This window comes from Syngnathus floridae, chromosome 10 (genome assembly GCF_059516105.1).
Source record: "Syngnathus floridae isolate MCC-2025c chromosome 10, RoL_Sflo_1.0, whole genome shotgun sequence".
NCBI lineage: Eukaryota > Metazoa > Chordata > Actinopteri > Syngnathiformes > Syngnathidae > Syngnathus > Syngnathus floridae.
Window position 1 is genome coordinate 2,701,244 of NC_142422.1, and position 17,197 is coordinate 2,718,440.

Consider the following 17,197-nt stretch of genomic DNA (forward strand, 5'->3'; position numbering starts at 1 on the left):
CACATAATCTACTCATCATGTTGCTGCAAAAAACTACCCACTTAATTCTTTGGCTTTCTTCCAAAATTCCTACGCTTTTATGAGTCATAATACATCTGGCTTCCCATGTTAATTGCCCCCCCATTTCCTCTTAAATTTGCCTTTTGGATGTCACATGACCTCCAGCGGTGAAATATGCAATATAACTGTATTCCTCCAATATCACTTTTGAACAGGGGTGTGTAGACTTTTTATATCCTCTGGTTAAAGTTGTACAAATGTACACTAATCTTAAAAGCTTAGAGTCCATAAGTATTTTAGACATTGTTGTTTGCTGGATGTTTTGGGGTCAGTACTCTGACGAAAGTGTAGCAGGCAAACAAAGGGTGGGAGGCGAAGTTGATGGATGAAGATAAAGCATTAAAAAAAATGTTGCTCCAGGGCCTCCCGAAGCATTAGGTAATCCTCCATGCAAAGCTTGAGTACCAACCAGGCCAAGCAGGGAAAACTGCCCCAGATACCAGAGCCCCGAGTCGGCATCTTTTGCTGTCATGAAATTAATACATATCCTCCCACAAGTGCACAATATCACCATCAGTGATAACAGTTGAACGATAATGTCCTGAATTGTCTGCTCGGGGAATGGGGAGGCTCTGAGTACTTACTTTTATGATTATAAACAATAATTGCATCATATTACTCACAATGATAGGCCTTATTGATCCCCTAAGCAAATTTGGTGCATAGCACTAGTTAAAGTGATGATTTGGGTTTTGCTTTGCCGTTGGACCTTTTCAGTTCAGAATTTAACTACAATATTGATGAAAATATGGGCCAGCCTTAACGATACTCCCTTATCACGTTCATACTGAGAGTCTCATTGCTTAAAACTGTTTTATTTCAAACAATGGTCAATATATTTTTACACTAGTATGGTCCAAAAAAATTTAAATGCTGTCAGTACCATAAATATGGTTTTATGACATCATCTGACCCTGAAACGGATTATCTATTTAGGACAAATGTGACACAAAAATATGAACCACTAAGTTGTGTTTACCTATATAGTTAATACAACAAACCAACCATTTATTGGGTGTGTTTGCATATTTCTTTTTATTTTTAAATCATTTATTTCATAAAATTTAATGTAGCTCGGTGGTCTCTTATATGAGACCCTAACCCTAACCCCCCCCAGGTGGTGATGCGTTCAATGCCAGTGGGACACACCGCAACTCATTCTGACTGGCGGGAAACGACGCAACTTTCTCAACCCGGGAAGTGACTAAAGAAAAAAAAAAGACAGGGCTGAGAGCAACTAGCGCGCCCCCTAACGGCGGACTGAGAACTCGCTACTGTATGATTATGAAAACACTCCCGCCAATGTACTCCAGCTCGCTCTGTTGGGGCTCTGTTTTTCTAACCTTTTTACCCGTCCGATCCACGCCACGTCATTCACGCTTGAGGACCACTCAGTCGTCACGCGGGTGGGCGGAGGTGGTGGTACCACACAGTACAACGAAGGCGGGTAAGGATCCGGACAGCAACACCTTCACCTCCCGTGTCTTAAACGCAGTTTGCTCCGGGACGCTCTCGCTGATTTTTCGGGGGGTTGTTAGGTAAGTAGCCTGCGTAGCTTTCATTCCGGATTGTCACTGCTACGCTGCGTGGGCCTGTCAGCGCCACGCAGCATTGCTAGTGTACACTTTGCGCTAATTTTATCCCTTGTTGCCGAGTGTGTCTTACGATGCTGTCTTTTCCCGCCAGTAAGAGGAGGGAGAAAAACAACAAGGTGGCGCATTTTTACTTCCGTGTGCGTGTTGCCATTGAGGGAAAAAGAAAAAAAAACTACACGTGTTGTTGTTACGTGCCAGTCAGGCGTGATTTTTGTCCGTGGACGCTCTCCTGTACCACTGACAGGAGAGTGCGGCAACACCCCCGCTGCCCATACTCGAAGTAGCTCCAGTGGAAATGTCAGCGAGCCTACGCAGCTGCCATATGGGTACACAATGTACGCTTGACACACTCACAAGGACACACAATTGCGCGTGTAACACTCAGACTACAAGTGGAGGAAGGAGGGTACTTTCATTGATAGAGTGGCTACTCTATGGGTTCCGAAACTTGAGGTTCGGGAACCAGAAAAGGTACCTGGTCGGATGCATTAATAACAATACAACTGTAAAAATGCTGCGATACTACGACACTGATACTCTTCACCAGCCTGATGTATACTGTGGTGCCTTGAGATAAGAGTGACCCAATTTTGACTTTTTCAAGATATGAGCTGTGTTTGGGTGTTTTTTTGTTGTTGCTTTGACTCAAGTTACACAACTTGTCTCTTTAATGCCACATACACTTGAAGTTTACTGTCAAACTAAACATAACACGAAGACAATTATTCATTGTGTATCCCACGAATCACATAACATCCACTATCAAATATCAGTTGGGTGACAGATTTTTATCCATGTTTAGAGGAAGACTGATTCAATCCATCTCTGATTACATGCATTTTTTTTCTAGTCATGCTCCCATGACGCATGACCCAATTGTGCCACAAGAGCAAAAAAATATCAGAATTTTGTCCATCAGTGGAAATCCGGCATGAGTTACATAGAGGGTCAATAAAAGCGCTCCATGGGGGGTTTCTTGAATGTAGATTTATGATACCATTGACCTTCCAACTCAGGGGAAAACCCATTTGAGTCCAATAATTAACCACAAGAGGTACATTCATTTAGCTACAGTGGCTTGGTACGGTAAAGGTTCCACTTTTGTACACTTGACTTTTACAACTATGGGAACTTACTGCACCTGCTTTTTTTTTTTAGCTTGTGCTAAATTTACAAACTGTTACCAACTGAAGATTTTTATTCTTACAGCTGCAATGTAACCCTAATTTACATAAAGGTAAAAATCTCAGTAAATATATTTAATATCAAACAGTGGCTGCGAAATGAACGTGTCTTGTGAGGACATATACTTCCGCAAGGCTTTTTAACACCGCATCCTGACATCCAGCTGAGCTCCCGCACCGGCGCTGTTGTCAGGCAGATGCTTGCAGTTATTGATGATGATAAAGCCGCCGCCGCCATTGGATGCCGGAAAAGACGGCGGGGGCCATTATCATGATTTAATCGTCGCCTCGGCGCTGCTGAGGAGTCCAAGCTCACTCTGTGTGTCAGGTCCACCTATCATCCTGTCACGGGAAATAACTGCCGGTCCAATGTTGGGATAATTTAGAGTTATGTTTGGGCGGAATAGTCCAGAGAGTATAAAAGATTGTTAATATGCATGCAGAATGGATTTCTCTCAAGTTGAAGGACCTGTCATGAGACTGTAAAGGAAGCTGTGCAGGGATTTTCGATTCTACAATGAACTCGGGGAATATGTATATTTCAATATAGCCAATTCTAATTATTTGCTACAATTTTTTTGGAATTCAGGGCTCGGTCCTTAGTCCCTAATCTACTTCTCAATGATTTACGAGGTGGTCATTAATAAAGATACTTAACAGTGTACTCTATTCAAATTTCACAGCAGGGTTTGGCGGTGGAAATACTTTCCAAAGGTCTTACGTAATGTCTCTTACTGGAACTGATGTTGATTTGAGCTCCTCTGTCTGATTCGAGCGAATGGTTTTTTGGGGGGATGTGTGTGGAGAAGGGGGGGGGCTCTAAATGAAAACATTATCTCGAATGCTCCTGAGGCGCTTGAGTGGATGTCATAAGAGGCGCAAAAATGCTTGGCAAGGTGTGTTTTTTTTTTTTTATTGTGAAATGAATGCCTCCCTTGATGCGAACGCCGACGTTATGAAGGACGGGCGAAGGCTGCATCCATTTGCTACGCCGGGGGGCCAATTTTGGCCTGAACCAAAAGCGAGTTTGTTTTGGTGGCCTGAATGTTATTTTAGGGCGTGTTACTCGCTCTAATGTCACATTAGACGTCCATTTACAATGGGGTCAATGAAAAGCTTACTTGACTCAGAGGAAGCAATGGGAGGAGAAGGAATTTGCGCTCCTTTCCAAAAATAAGTTTCCCCCCTTTTCCCGACGCGGTGTTACCATGACTGAGAGGGAAGGGAGGGAGGGGGGGGGGTGTTGCGGAGTAGTGTGAATGGAGGGATTTAAGTCGAAAAGGAGGAAAAGAATGAAGTGTAGGAGGAAATATGGTTGTGATTAACAAGAATATAGTGTTTGAGTTGACCGTTAGGCTTGTGCGGTCGGTCGACTCAGAGCGAGAGAACGAGAGAGAGAGAGAGGGGAGGGGAGGGGGCTAATAGAGAATGCATGCGAAAGCTTACTGCCAAAAATGAGACGGGGAGTTTTTCGGAGAGAAAAGAAAGTACAGCCCAGCACCAGGAAGAGAAGAAGGAGTAGCTGAGAACAGAAGGCGCAAAGATGGCGGCAGCTTGCGTGTCTGATATTGAAGGGACTGAAAATATTTCACTGCCGTAAGTTGAGCGTTTAGTGTTTTACAATGATGTGACTAAGTCTCGCTTCCAGGCAGTTGAGTGCAGGCATTCTGGGAATCGTGTTGATGAGCCCCCCCGGGGTCTTCGGTGTGATGAGATCATCTTTGTGGACACACACTGTAGCGCCTCTTTGCAGCTGCCCGCTTGAAAGGAGGACTTTCCTCTCGGTTCCCGCGCCGCCGCTGCTGTTGCTCAGCATCTGCGCTCACCGACTAATCGCTGGATTCTATTTTCTTCTCTCGTCTTAACAGGCGTTTTGTCAGCTCAAGCCCAAAGGAGAAGATCTGTCTTTGCCGGATGAACAAGCTCCACTGAGTGGTTTTTTTTTTCTTTTTTTTTCTCCAAGCCTGACCTCCACCTGCAGGAAAACTCCTTCAGTGGTATACTGGGAACTATTCAGCGGTTTTCTCCTCCCCCCTGACTTCTCTGATGGATCAGAGAATGAAGGGGGACAGCCCTCTAAGGACAGACTCCACATTGGATGCCTCGACTGTACCTGAGGATTTTGAGCAAGACCAAGAGAAGAGAAAACGCGTGGAGACGGACGATTCGGACGTGGGTAAGAAGGAGGACAAGCGAGGAAAGAAGAGGGAAGGGGACAAGGGGGCGGTGCTGGAGTTGCTCATTGAAGGGCGCTGTGGGGGCGCGGGGCAGATATGTGGCAGAGAGACCAGCTGCCCCGACGGGAACGTGCGACTCCGCATCGGAGTGCAAGCCAAGCGTACCAAGAAGCCGCCTAAGATCTTGGAGAGCTACGTCTGCAAGCCAACCATCAGAACCTATCAGAGGCAGCAGGGTCGAGGGTGTGCGTTGCCCACCAGGACCGCCGCCGCCGCCGATCCGGTTGACGCGAGCAGAGAGAACCGCTCGGGCTCAGATGTCACCCAAACGGCATCATCAACAACAACACAGCCCTTAACACCAGCAGATGTTCCCGCCGTAGCCTCGGTCAAGCCGGGCCCCAAACAGGTGAGTTAAACCTGCTTTAATGGCGTAAACAACTCGCCAACAAAATCTTTACGATATCCCGACCTTGTTGCTTATTTAACATCCACGTGTCACCCCAGCGCTGAGACCGGGCCGCTAAAAGCGAGCGAGGACAATAAAAGCGTTGTCGCAAAACAATGAGGTGTAACTTACTATTAAAGCTTAGTAAAGCTGACAGGAGCCACAGAGACGGGTGATAATTCTCCGCAGCTCCGTTTCTACCGGTGACGCTCGCTTCGGCGAGAGCGCACGCATTCAAGCCCGTCAGCTGCTGGCATTCAAACTATTATTGTGTAAGATTCCTTGGAAACAAGCATCCCAGCAACTCCCCTCCCGTTTAATGGGAAAGTACCAAATCGGATAGACGAGCCGATAATCGAGTCTTTTTTTTTTCTTCTTTCATTGTTGATTCCTCCCAAACTTTGCACTCAAACGTTAACGATGGTGTGGACGAATTTGGGTTACGTCACCGCCTTAGGAACGAAACCCAGGGTAAACGGACCCCCCCCCTCCTCCACCCCACCCCCGGGCATTTTATTTCAGCTCGCTGAGAGCTTCCATCTCTTCTAAGGGAATAACACAACGTCCAGAAAATGGACGGACGGATTATTAGCCCAAGCTACTTCCAAAAGTGGACTCGTCCATTATTCATGCCGCAGTAGCCGAGCGAGCGTTGTTGTTTTTCTCGCTCACCACCACACACGTCACTTCGCCGCGCCGTCCGTAAGGTCAAATGAGCAATTGTCTCCATACTTCTAAGCAAAGCGGCGCATTTAACTAAACGGGACCTATAAATAGGACAAGCGGCACAGCAACCGGCTCGGCCATTCCAGGCATTGGTCCGTGGGTCCTTCTGACGATAGCCCGAGGGGAAGCTTATTGCTTTAGCGGCACAAACGCCACTCAAGCTGCCGCCGAGCAAAATGAAAGGACAAGTACAAAATGTCAGGCCTCCTCATCTGTATTAGCGGCAATTTATAGCAGCCAATGGCGTGGCTCTCCTCGCTGCCCGACACTCTATATCAGTCCCTCTCTTCTATTTTTACATCTCCTCCTTTCTCTACCTGCTCTCATTTATCTTTCACTCCCTTTCTGTTCTCTTCTTCCGTCTCTCCTTTCTGTGTCACCCCCCCTTCCCTCCCTCCCTCCCTCCTTTCCGTCACCTCACTCCCTGTGTCCTCCTTTCTCTGCCTGATTGAGTCACTTTGTCCTCAGTCTGGACTTAACCGGGCGGACAAAAACAAAAGCATTTGGGTAATTGTCTCGCCTAAGCGCTGTCGTCAGTTCGACCGTTGACAACAACGTTTATCGTGACGCAGATTGTGTATTTTCTATTTTCCAGGTGCCTCTCAAACTGGCGGGAATTACAGAGGCCGCCGGTTCGTCAGAGAAAGCCAAGAAAGAGAAGATCCACGAGCAGTCGCTCAAAACGTGCTCGTCCACTTCCGACCAGGAAGCTTCGGCCGCTCTTTCCGGGCCGTGCGCCGAAACTGGAAGGGAAATCGTCAAAAAACACAATGGCGTGGTACAGAGCAAAAAAGGACTTTGCGTTGAAGATAAACTCAGAGATGTCAAAACGGCAAAACACAGCAGCTCCGTTTGTCCGTCTCCAGGTTCTTCTAAAACAGAAACTTGTAATTCCGCTTTGGATATGTCACCCGCCGGGTCACAAGTTCAGGAAAGTTCACTAAAGCGCTCAAATGACAAAAAGAGAGCTAAAGAGCGTAAATTAAAGAAAGACAAACGAAAAGAAAGAAAACCCAAGGGTGATAGACTGGAAGCGGAGAGAGGAACGAGTGATGACAGAAAGGATGAAATCAAAAAGAAGAAAAAAGTAAAGGATGGAAAAGTGCGACAGGGTAAAGACGGACATGAACTGAAGATTGGAGAAAAGGCCGACAAAAATAAGATGAGCCTCGAGAAACAACGAAAAGAGGACACGTCCTCGGGGGGCGGGGCTAAATGCGATCAACCGTATCAAGTCGCAGACCAAGGAAGATCTGATGAGGGCAAACAGGCGGAGCCGCAAGCAACCACTGCCGATTGCGGGAATGACATCATCAGGTCTCCTCCAGCCCCATCTTCTGGCCCGCCCCCTTTGTCTCCACCATCTTCTTGTCCAGAGCAGGACAGCAGACCACTCAAGAAACGCAAAGCCCGAAGGCCCAGCTGGACCAAGCTGGTTCACCGAGCTCACAGAGTAGAAAATCAGGAAGCAGATTCTCCGAGTTTCTCTCCCAAGTTGCCGACTCACTCGACTCCTTCCTCGTCAATTTCTTCCACGGCAAAAGCATCTTCTCCGAAACACGACCCCAACGTATCGATTCCTAAACAGTCGGCACGAAAACGTGGCCGACCCAAATCCCACACCATGATCTTCACCGATCCTCCTCTAAGACTTTCCCCCGAGGAGGTTGCCTTCCTGGAGTGCGATGACATTCAGAAAAGCCCGGTTCCGAACCGGAGCCCAAAGAAGCGCGGCCGTCCTCGCAAACAACCCCTTCGGAAAACGGACGACACGGAGAAGAACGGAGATCCTCCCAGGCAGCTAAAAATCAGGAGGCTGATCAATGAGATGAAGAAAAGGAAGAAGAAGAGACTTCACAAGGTCATGATGTCAAGCAATGCGGGAGACGAGAACAAGCGTGTTCCAGCTTTTGCAACTTCTCACAGAACCTACAAACCCATCGAACCTCCGACAGTGCCCACGCTCTCTGACTTGTCCTCCTCCTTCGGGACCAAGCTGGGCCCTCAAATCAATGTGAGCAAGCGAGGAACCATCTACATGGGTAAGAGGAGAGGCCGCAAGCCCAAATCCCAAACGACTCGTTTGAATTCCCACAGCTACGCTCAGTCGTCTTTGTTCGGCCAGCCCACCGAAACGTCTCTCTTCGTGTCCAACCAGCCGCCGGTGGCCCCTCACCCGTTCCCCTCCCCATCCCTCACCCACTCCAGCGGGGCTCAGAGCCCTTACAGCGAAGGAAGCGTCACAGAACCGAGCTCCGCTCTCCTTTTCCCTCCGCCTTTCTCCCTCCCATCGCCGTCGTCCTCCTGCACGTCCCCCCGTCCCCCATCCAGTTCCTCGCTGTCCCCCTTTGTGAAGAAAAGTTGTCCCTGCCAGGGCAGGCAGCACTTCCCTTTTCACCAGTCGTCATGTAAGCTGTCCTCAACCGGCGCTCCGCTCCATCCCGCGCCCGGCTCGCCCGGCCACCTCAAAGACGCCACCCCGTCACCCAGGAGCGAATCGCATAGCGAAGAGACCTTGCCTAGCGACAGCGGCATCGGAACGGATAACAACAGCGTCTGCGAGCGAGCGGAAATGAGGGGCGTTAGAGGCATGCTCAGGTTGGGCCAAGGGTCCGGCGGGATTCTCGGGGGCCCCAAACTCTCCTCTCTCGCCGACCCGCTTCTGACCAGACATAAGAATCCCATGGTAAACCCGACTCCCGCGGAACGCCACCGACATAGGCACAGACGGCGGGATTACAGTTGTCCCTCTTCCTGCAATTGCCTCTGTCCCTGTTCCGGACACAACAAGTGCGCTCATTCAGATTACTTCCCTCGCATCGCCCACAACGCACCGAAGAGAGCGAAAAACAAACACAAAAAGAAACACCAGCAGCTACTCAGGCAGGACCCGGAGTTCCTGTCTGAACTGGAAGAGCTCATCGGTCAATTCGGCCAAGTCCATATCGGCCGGCGAGGCTGGACCAGATCGGAGTTGAATCGGGCTTTCGACGGGGGCCGGCGCCATCACCCCTCGCATTCCCACCGTTCCAATATCTTCCGGATCAATCTGAACGGCTTCTACTCGCCTCACCCTTCAACCTACGCCGCTAACCCTTCCTTCCCCCCGCAGTCTTTCTACCCCTGCCAGACGCTGCATTGTAACAGAAAGCCGGAACGCAGGCAGTGCGGCTGCCCGTCCAAGTTCCAGGAGACCGTGGACAACATGGGCTTCTACAGCGGCTACCCGCCGGCCACCACGCTTTACCATCATCTCCCCGGCTCGTACCCGCTCCCCTCCCCTCACCAGTTTGCCTCGCAACAACACCACCACGCCCACCTCCTCCTGAACCCCGCTAGGTTCCACAGGCGGAGGAACAGGCTGCTGAGGGACGGCACCCTCGGCGGGGACATCGAAGGCAATTTAAGCTACCCGTGTGACTGCGGTCACAAACATAAACACCGACAGAGGCTATGCGAACGCAACGTGGAAGACGAGGCGGCGTTAGAACACCAACAGGAGACCAGAGAGACCTTCTCCACTTCTAAGTCGAGGTTCATTTTGGGGCAAGGCGGAGGGTGGAAGGGGACAAAAGGAATCGGGGGCGTGCGCTCCAAAGAGTCACCGTGGTTACGGGAGAACGCAAATAATTCCTTCTCCGCTACCGCATCGTCATCATCGTTGGCAGAGAGATCAAAACACGCGTCTCTCTTCTCCGTGGGGTTAGGTTCCTCTCACTTGTCTTCGTTTGGAGGGGGTTGGGGCGCCTTGGGACAAAGTTGGACCAAACTTCGAGGTGCCGGATTCCCAAACACCAGCTGGGGATCCTCCGCCGGACGCACAGGCCCGATGATCCCCTCCGACCCAGATGACGAGGACGACGGTCACCACCCCCACCCGAGCAGGACGCCTCCGTCCCCGACGCACACCAACCTGTTCACGTCGGTTGACGTAGCGACCGGGGGGCGTGGCTTGAGGAGTGGGTCGGCCAATAGGAATCTAGGAAGCGCTGACCGGTTATGGAGGACGGACGAGCCAGCTTGGACGGAGAGGAGAGACACAGGTGAGATGCTGCTAAATTCAGGGTTAAAAATATGTCTACCGCCCTTACCTTAGCTCCGCCCACTTTTCACAAAAAAGAATGGCTATCAATAGAATATCTGGAAAATGTTTTCAAAAATACACCATATGGATGATAGACAGGCTTTTGAGTTTATTTTTATTTTTTCTGTGATATACGCATAAATTGGGATTTTGTTCTTGCAGTTTAACTACAAAAAAAAAAAAAGGGTTGACTTTTTTTTTTTTTTCCAAGCACACATTAAAGCCCGGAGAGCGATTGAGACGAGATCAGACTTGTCTTTTTATAGGCTCCTTCTACTGAGCGGCGGATGTGTTTTACACACGCGCAACCGCTCGGCAACCGCTTTCTGTTGGAATTTTTTTTCCCCCCTCTAAAAAGTGTTATGGCGTCTTGATGTGAAGCAGCCAAAAAAAATCTTTCTCGGGGCTGTCGCGAACCGCACCGTGTTTGAGCCCAAGGCTACCCAGCGAGCACGGTCATTAGTTAACCACAAGATTGGCTATTTAAGTCCGGGCCGCCGGCCGACAGGGCCTATTTGACTTGGAGAGATCCAATAAGCAAAACGTGGTCGGCCTTGTCGGAGGCTGTGGAAAAATGGCAAGAAAGAGGAAAGATGAGCTCGGCGGTGATTGATGGAGGTCAGTGTGAGGTTGCCCGGACAGAACGTATGAGTGGAACATGTTTGGGAAAGACCATCAAAAGTGAAGGCCAATATTTGTGGTACTGACTGTAATTATTTTTTTGCTTCCATACATTGTGCTGCTACCAGATGTTGCCCCTCCTCCATGTACACAAAGAAAATTGTAAGCGTGCTGGGTTAGTTTTTGTATGCATGCGTTTTCTAAATCACTTTCCCAGAAATAGCGTGAGCCGAGGAAACGCCGTGACTCATCTAATCTGTGGCCCATCTGCATGAGTCAGCCGAGAGTGCTCTCACCTCACGCCTCCTGCGGGCCTCATCGCTGATCCACATCTGTCTCATTTCCTCTCTGCCACTTTTCACCCCCCCCCTCCATTTCACCACAGCTTTCCAAGGTGACCCGAGAAGCCGCGGGCAGCTCAAAGGCGTGCCAAAAACGCACGGCGCCGATGAGAAAAACAAACGAAGACCCGGCCGACCCAGGAAACGCCCTCTGCCCTCCGCTTTGCCTCCCACCGTGTCATCGCTGGACCTCGCACGAGGGAGGAATGGTGACGCCGGAGGGAGGCTGTCCGACCTTGACGGAGCGGCTGTCAGCGCCGTGCGACAGGTGACGGATTCGGAGCCACGAGCCAAGAGGAAGCAAGGACGCAAGAGAAAACATGACGCCTCTCCCTGTCGTCAGAGGTAAACGCTCCCCAAACACTTCCCTCTCACAATTCAGCCTCTCGTTTGCCGTGTAACATCGACATCATATTAACCGAGCACATTTCAGCACTGTGTGCTAAACCAGTGCCTCTTCTTTCTCTTTTTTTCCTCCCTGTCGCTCTATCTCTCGCTTCATGCTTTCCCTTTAGCGTCGCCGAGGACGAGACGGGGCGCCTCGACGCGCCCGCCGAACCTTTCGGCCGATCGGCCGCCGAGCAACCCCCATCCAGACCGGCTGCCGTCCAGAGAGACAAGACTGAAGACGGTCCACCCAGGAAGCCATTTTTAAAAGCTGGCCTTTATTCTGATGATTACAAAACGACAGAGTAAGCACATCGCTGATGTTCAAACCGTTGATGACATTGTGAATTTTGTTTTCATTCCCAAACTTTTGTTTTCAGTCCTCCTTCCCAGTCGCCACTTTTCTCCAGAGGGAGCGCCGAGTACAAACCAGGCGAGTGCAGCCTTTTACCGGCCCCCATCCACGTTGGTGAGTCGACACGAGTGGAGGAGAAAGAAGGTGTCAATCATGAGTATTCATCCAAAGTCTCCTGCTTTTGTCTCTGACAGGGAAGTACTTGAGGATGAAGAGGATTCATTTCCAGTTACCTTATGATGTCATGTGGCTTTGGCAGCACAACCAGGTGAAATGCAGACACATGACGAAATTTAAATCCGTGGTGTTTCATTGTGTGTCTGGTGCCGAGTAGTCCTTTTCTAAAAAAAAAACAACCGGAACCTTATGCTCAGACTTTGCAAGATCTAAGGTGAGATCACAGACGCAGCTTGATGTATTTAGTCGGATTGATTTTCAATCTTCGGATATGATTTGCGTGGCATTTCAGAACTGAAACCGAGTTCAGCGTTGGCGCGTCATCACGGAGAGAATTTCAGTTTGTGGTTATTTCTAGTCGACGCTGGGACGGCTCATAATAGCCTTGTCATTTCTCATCGGATTTCAACTTGATCCGGAGAACAAAATGTGGATCTCGTTTGTGACCGCCGAGCTATTATATTTCTTTGTCCTGAAACTCATTGGCAGTGAAGCGTAGGACTGTCAAAGGCGAGATCAGTGACTTGACTTGAGTGGTATCTAGTGATTGATTAAGCTGGCCAGTTTATTTATTGGGGATTTCAGATAGCTCCGTGACAATTTTTTTTTTTTTACAAAATTCACTGTAGAGAAGATGAAACTTTCTGGTTATTTCTGTCTGAACAAGTTAATTGAAAATTATATTATATTATATTTTATTAATTTTATTATGTTATATTATTATATTATATTTTATTATGTTATATTTTATTATGTTATATTTTATTTTATTATATTATATTATGTTATATTGTATTATATTATATTATATTATATTATATTATATTATATTATATTATATTATATTATATTATATTATATTATATTATATTATATTATATTATATTATATTATATTATATTATATTATATTATATTATACCCAATGGGGAAAATGTATCTGGGGGATTACCAGGTCCAGATATTCAAGATTAGGAAAAGGACACAATTATTTGGCAATTTCCATGCTACTATATTTGTGGTTTTTCATTTGCTTGTTTGCATATACCAAAGTGGTCACCGTGGCATTTTATTTCCTCAATAGCTTCAGAGACAACCTGCCTTCCCTCTGAAGAGGAAGCGGCGCTACTGTGAGTATTCCAGAACTACGTGAATTCGAATTTTTCAAATTATTGCACTCAAATGGGGTCTCACTGTCTCACACACAGGCCGACTGAAGGAGAGGACTTTTCCTTCTCAGCACGCAGCGGTGAGACTCAATGACAAGTTGTTTGTCGCGATGCATAAAATGCAAGCTCAATACCGATTTGCTTTTCCTCACTCAGGAAGAGAACTCGGGCGACTTGGCCAGCCTCTTTCCTCACCTCGACATGGAGCCCTTGAGCAGCGACGAGCGGTACGGGAATCTAAGCCGCATTTCAGGAAGAGCGATTTGACGCCGATGTGTTTCCAATGTCAGGAGCTTCGTGGTGACACATCGCGTGTTCCTGGTGAGGAACTGGGAGCTGGTGAGGGAGCGACAAATCCGACTGAGGACGGAGGGGAGGCGAGAGGGGGACAGCGAGGCCGAGGAGAGGGACTGGCACGCGGTGTGCGCCGACGGAGCCGGCGGGGACGATAGCTACATCAAGTCAGGTCCATGAAGCAAGTGTGTGTGTTAGTTTTTGTTTCTGTGGGTGTCACACGCTCAGTACATGCTCCGTTTCCATACACCATTGGGCTGAAATACAACACAAGAAGAAATTAATGTGTGACAAGAAGTTAATCACTGAGTAGTAAAACTTCCCAAAAAAAAGTTGCGCCCTCACCATTATCTGACGACGTGACTCGATTACGCGCAGATGGAAGATTACAGTGCGCGCCCGGGAGGGGATTCTCGTCACATTAACGCTAAACGTAGCTGACGTTATTACGATTTATTGCCACTTTAGCCATTATTTACTGAGTGGCCGCAACATAGATGCCGTTTTCATCTCTCCATCGCTGTTGTTTGTCTGGTCATCATCACGGCTCTCCTGTATTGACACATAGATCCTGCATGACATCATTCATGATGATGCCGCTTCTAGACCAGATTTGGGATTTAGGACAGGGTTTCTCGTGCTGTGGGTGTCCTGGGTCATTTCCTTTTTTTTCTAAAAGCATGCTTGTGTGCCGCTCTTCATCGCTAGCTCTTTCCGTCACGGGCTGCAGCCCAAACTTAAGTGCTTTTCCAACCACAGAATGCTTAAGCGCAACTCTCGCCTTCGATTCCATTCCGACATTGGCGGTTTTGTGACTTCTGAGGGAGTGTGACATCTACATGAGGTGAAATGGCGCCTGTGTGTAAGGAAATGCCGAAACAAGGGTGTGACATTTGGCACGGGCCTCATCAGCCGTGTTGTGTTGAAAGCAATTGAAGAGGCGGCGAGAGATGCTAACAAATGCTAACTACAACCACGCTAATACCTCTCTGAGAACGTCAAGCAAAACTGAGGCGTACCTAATATTTTGTCAAGTGAGCATCCTTCCCGATTGCTTCTTCCCTAGATCACCGTGACTAAAATACAATACGACTTCTCTCTATCCTCTTTCCAGATGTACCAGTGGGGGTGGCGGAGGTGACGATATCCAGCAGTGACCCCCACCCCGCCAGCGACGACACCCCCCGCTCGCTCACCGCCAGCCCCCGCGTAAGTGCAAGCTGGATACGATTATTCCAATCAGTCTTCCGATTATACGCACAAGTCGTGGATTTTTCTTTTATCTTTGTGATCTTTTTCATCGCAGCCCACGGAGAGCCGCAACAGAGAAGATGATGACGATGAGGAGGAGGAGGAGGAAGACAAAGCGGGAGAATGCAGCAGAGAGCAGAGAAGAAAGCGGCTGAACGATTTACTTTTGACCCTGCAGCATTCATAAGCTAACACCCGAATTGAGGCAAGTGGAGCTCGTGAGAAATCATTCCAGAGCTAGCAAAGCCGTTCCTAAACTTGAATTTTCATCTTTAAACATTCGGCGTAGCAAAGTCGAGTCATCGACTTGTCAGCTAATCGTTTCAACTCATAATAGTTCGGCTCCGATTGATTGACGCTATCTCTCCGTGTAGGCAGGAGCACTCAAGAGGAAAAGGGACCACGCCGCAGGACACACGGACAGGTGCTGCATTTGAATTGGAAAAATAACAACATCAACCAACACAGCGGAGCGAGGAGAATTTCAAAACGCGAGAAAGACATCACGGCGCGCTCTGACAGCCGCTGAACCGAGCGCTCTGAAGGGCATCACACCAAGGATGAAACCATGGCAACACATCTTTTGTCCGGGATGAAAGAGAGAGAAAAAAAGAGAAGGGGAGAGCGAGAGAGAGAGAGGGAGGGAGGATCAACAGAAACAGACCAGCTAAAATTAATTTGCACTAGTGCCCGAGCACGCTAAAGACACTAAACAAGTGTGTATGCACTTGGATTGCTCCTACTTGGGCACCTTGAAGCAAACTGTGGAAAAGAACACAAACCCTTGGCCGTTCTTGAGCTGGGAGAGCTAACTAGGTCACTAATGAAGCTTCCAAAGTCACATTGCACCTTTAGGAAAAGGGAGGAAGCTCGCCAGCTTAAAAGCACTTGTTTGGCTTTTCTTCACTTTACAAGCCAGTGAATAAGAAGACAAGGGGGTGGGGGTGGGGGGGTCTTAGTGATTAGAGGAATTTTGGCACCGCTGCAAAAGAATTTCTAATAAGGTTTTAAGAAAGATGTTATTTTTTTGTGTGCTAAACAAAATCTATGAACACTAGGAATGTTTATTGTGAACTATTTTCTTCAAGTATTGCTTCCTGGGAAGAAAGGAAGGTCAAGTGTGTCTTTATGTATTTCAGACTGACTGCCGTTGAGAATGTTTTTTTTTTTTTTGACAATCAGAATGTCCCAGGGTGTTTAAAAGAAAAAAAAATAAGAAAAAGATGGCAAATATGAAATGCTAAGTAGAAGTGCCATGCTGTCTTGTGTCCAAGCAATATCTCCTAATAAGACTATATGATACATTATAAGGTTATGTTTTATTAGTTATTTTTATGTACAGATTGTTCTTAGATTGCTCTTACTTTAGGAGCATTCGCTCGCTTCGTACAATACACAATATTTAGTTTTATGTACATATCAAAACTATATGACAAGAGTTAATCATCCAATAGTGTTGTTCTTTTACATCTGACCAATACATTAGACAGTTGTCATTAGACTATGATTGTATACCTTTTTTATTCGTAATGTTTTTTAGACAAGCATGTTTTTATTGGTCAGTGATTTTTAAGTTTTTGTGGCTTTTTTAAAAATTAACAAGCCAAGAAAGTGCAATTTCTTTGACTGTTTACATATCCGACATATATATTCCCCCTTTTCCTTTTTTTGTAAAACAGTGCATTGCTGCAAGTTAACTTTATAGCAAAGGTACACTTAAGAGTTATCTAGTTTGCATGACATGTAACCTTTGCCTGCTGCCTCTAACACTGTACATCTGAAAAACAAAACGTCATAGAAAGATCAGATTTTTCTTTTTGCATATATATCCAATAATAAAAAGCATTTTATGTCTACCAGCTCCAAACCCTGCCAACTCTTGTGGTGCATCGAACGGTGCAGAGAGGTGGGAGTGTCCCATCCTGGCCTAATAGCGACACCTAGTGGTGCTTATATTGCTTGGAACGTGTTTGTCCTCCATAATGACCCATAATAGAGGACGTGAGATGATAGCTGCAAGGTGTGGGGGAGGGCTGTGGATATCTCCGGGGAATAATTCTCCTCTTGCTCCCCTTCGAAAACAACCGTGGCAACTATTAATAGCGCAAAAGTATCTGGAGGTCATTTAAAAGGGTGATGATGGCTTTTACAAGCGGCTTTATGTCTCGTAAAAGGCTTGTTTTGTTTTGGAGGGGGGCAACAATCTCGTAGCTTTAGTCTGAGAGATAAACATTTAAAAGCGGATAGTAATGCTAGATATTTACGTTTGCGCAATCATTGCCGTTTTTCTTTTTTTTGACAGGAAGGCATGCGCATGCGCGAATAATAT

At 47.5% G+C, this 17,197-nt stretch overlaps 1 protein-coding gene across 5 annotated transcripts; it reads left to right on the forward strand.

The window, feature by feature from the left end:
* Positions 1 to 1,308: 1,308 nt before the first annotated feature.
* Positions 1,309 to 16,735, forward strand: LOC148391753 (uncharacterized). Of its 5 annotated transcripts, none has more exons than XM_088387805.1 (14): positions 1,312 to 1,598; positions 4,708 to 5,425; positions 6,786 to 10,233; positions 11,281 to 11,581; positions 11,752 to 11,928; positions 12,004 to 12,092; positions 12,173 to 12,246; positions 13,239 to 13,284; positions 13,363 to 13,403; positions 13,480 to 13,550; positions 13,614 to 13,789; positions 14,732 to 14,826; positions 14,924 to 15,077; positions 15,247 to 16,735. In XM_088387805.1, exons 2-13 carry the CDS (start codon positions 4,886 to 4,888, stop codon positions 15,053 to 15,055), a joined length of 5,190 nt encoding a protein of 1,729 aa, XP_088243931.1. In that variant the 5' UTR covers positions 1,312 to 1,598; positions 4,708 to 4,885; the 3' UTR covers positions 15,056 to 15,077; positions 15,247 to 16,735. The 5 variants fall into 5 exon arrangements, 4 of the variants coding, with proteins under 4 accessions (XP_088243934.1, XP_088243931.1, XP_088243932.1 ...); XM_088387806.1 differs by having other exon boundaries at positions 1,312 to 1,507; XM_088387807.1 differs by lacking the exon at positions 1,312 to 1,598 and adding an exon at positions 4,098 to 4,435.
* Positions 16,736 to 17,197: the final 462 nt, after the last annotated feature.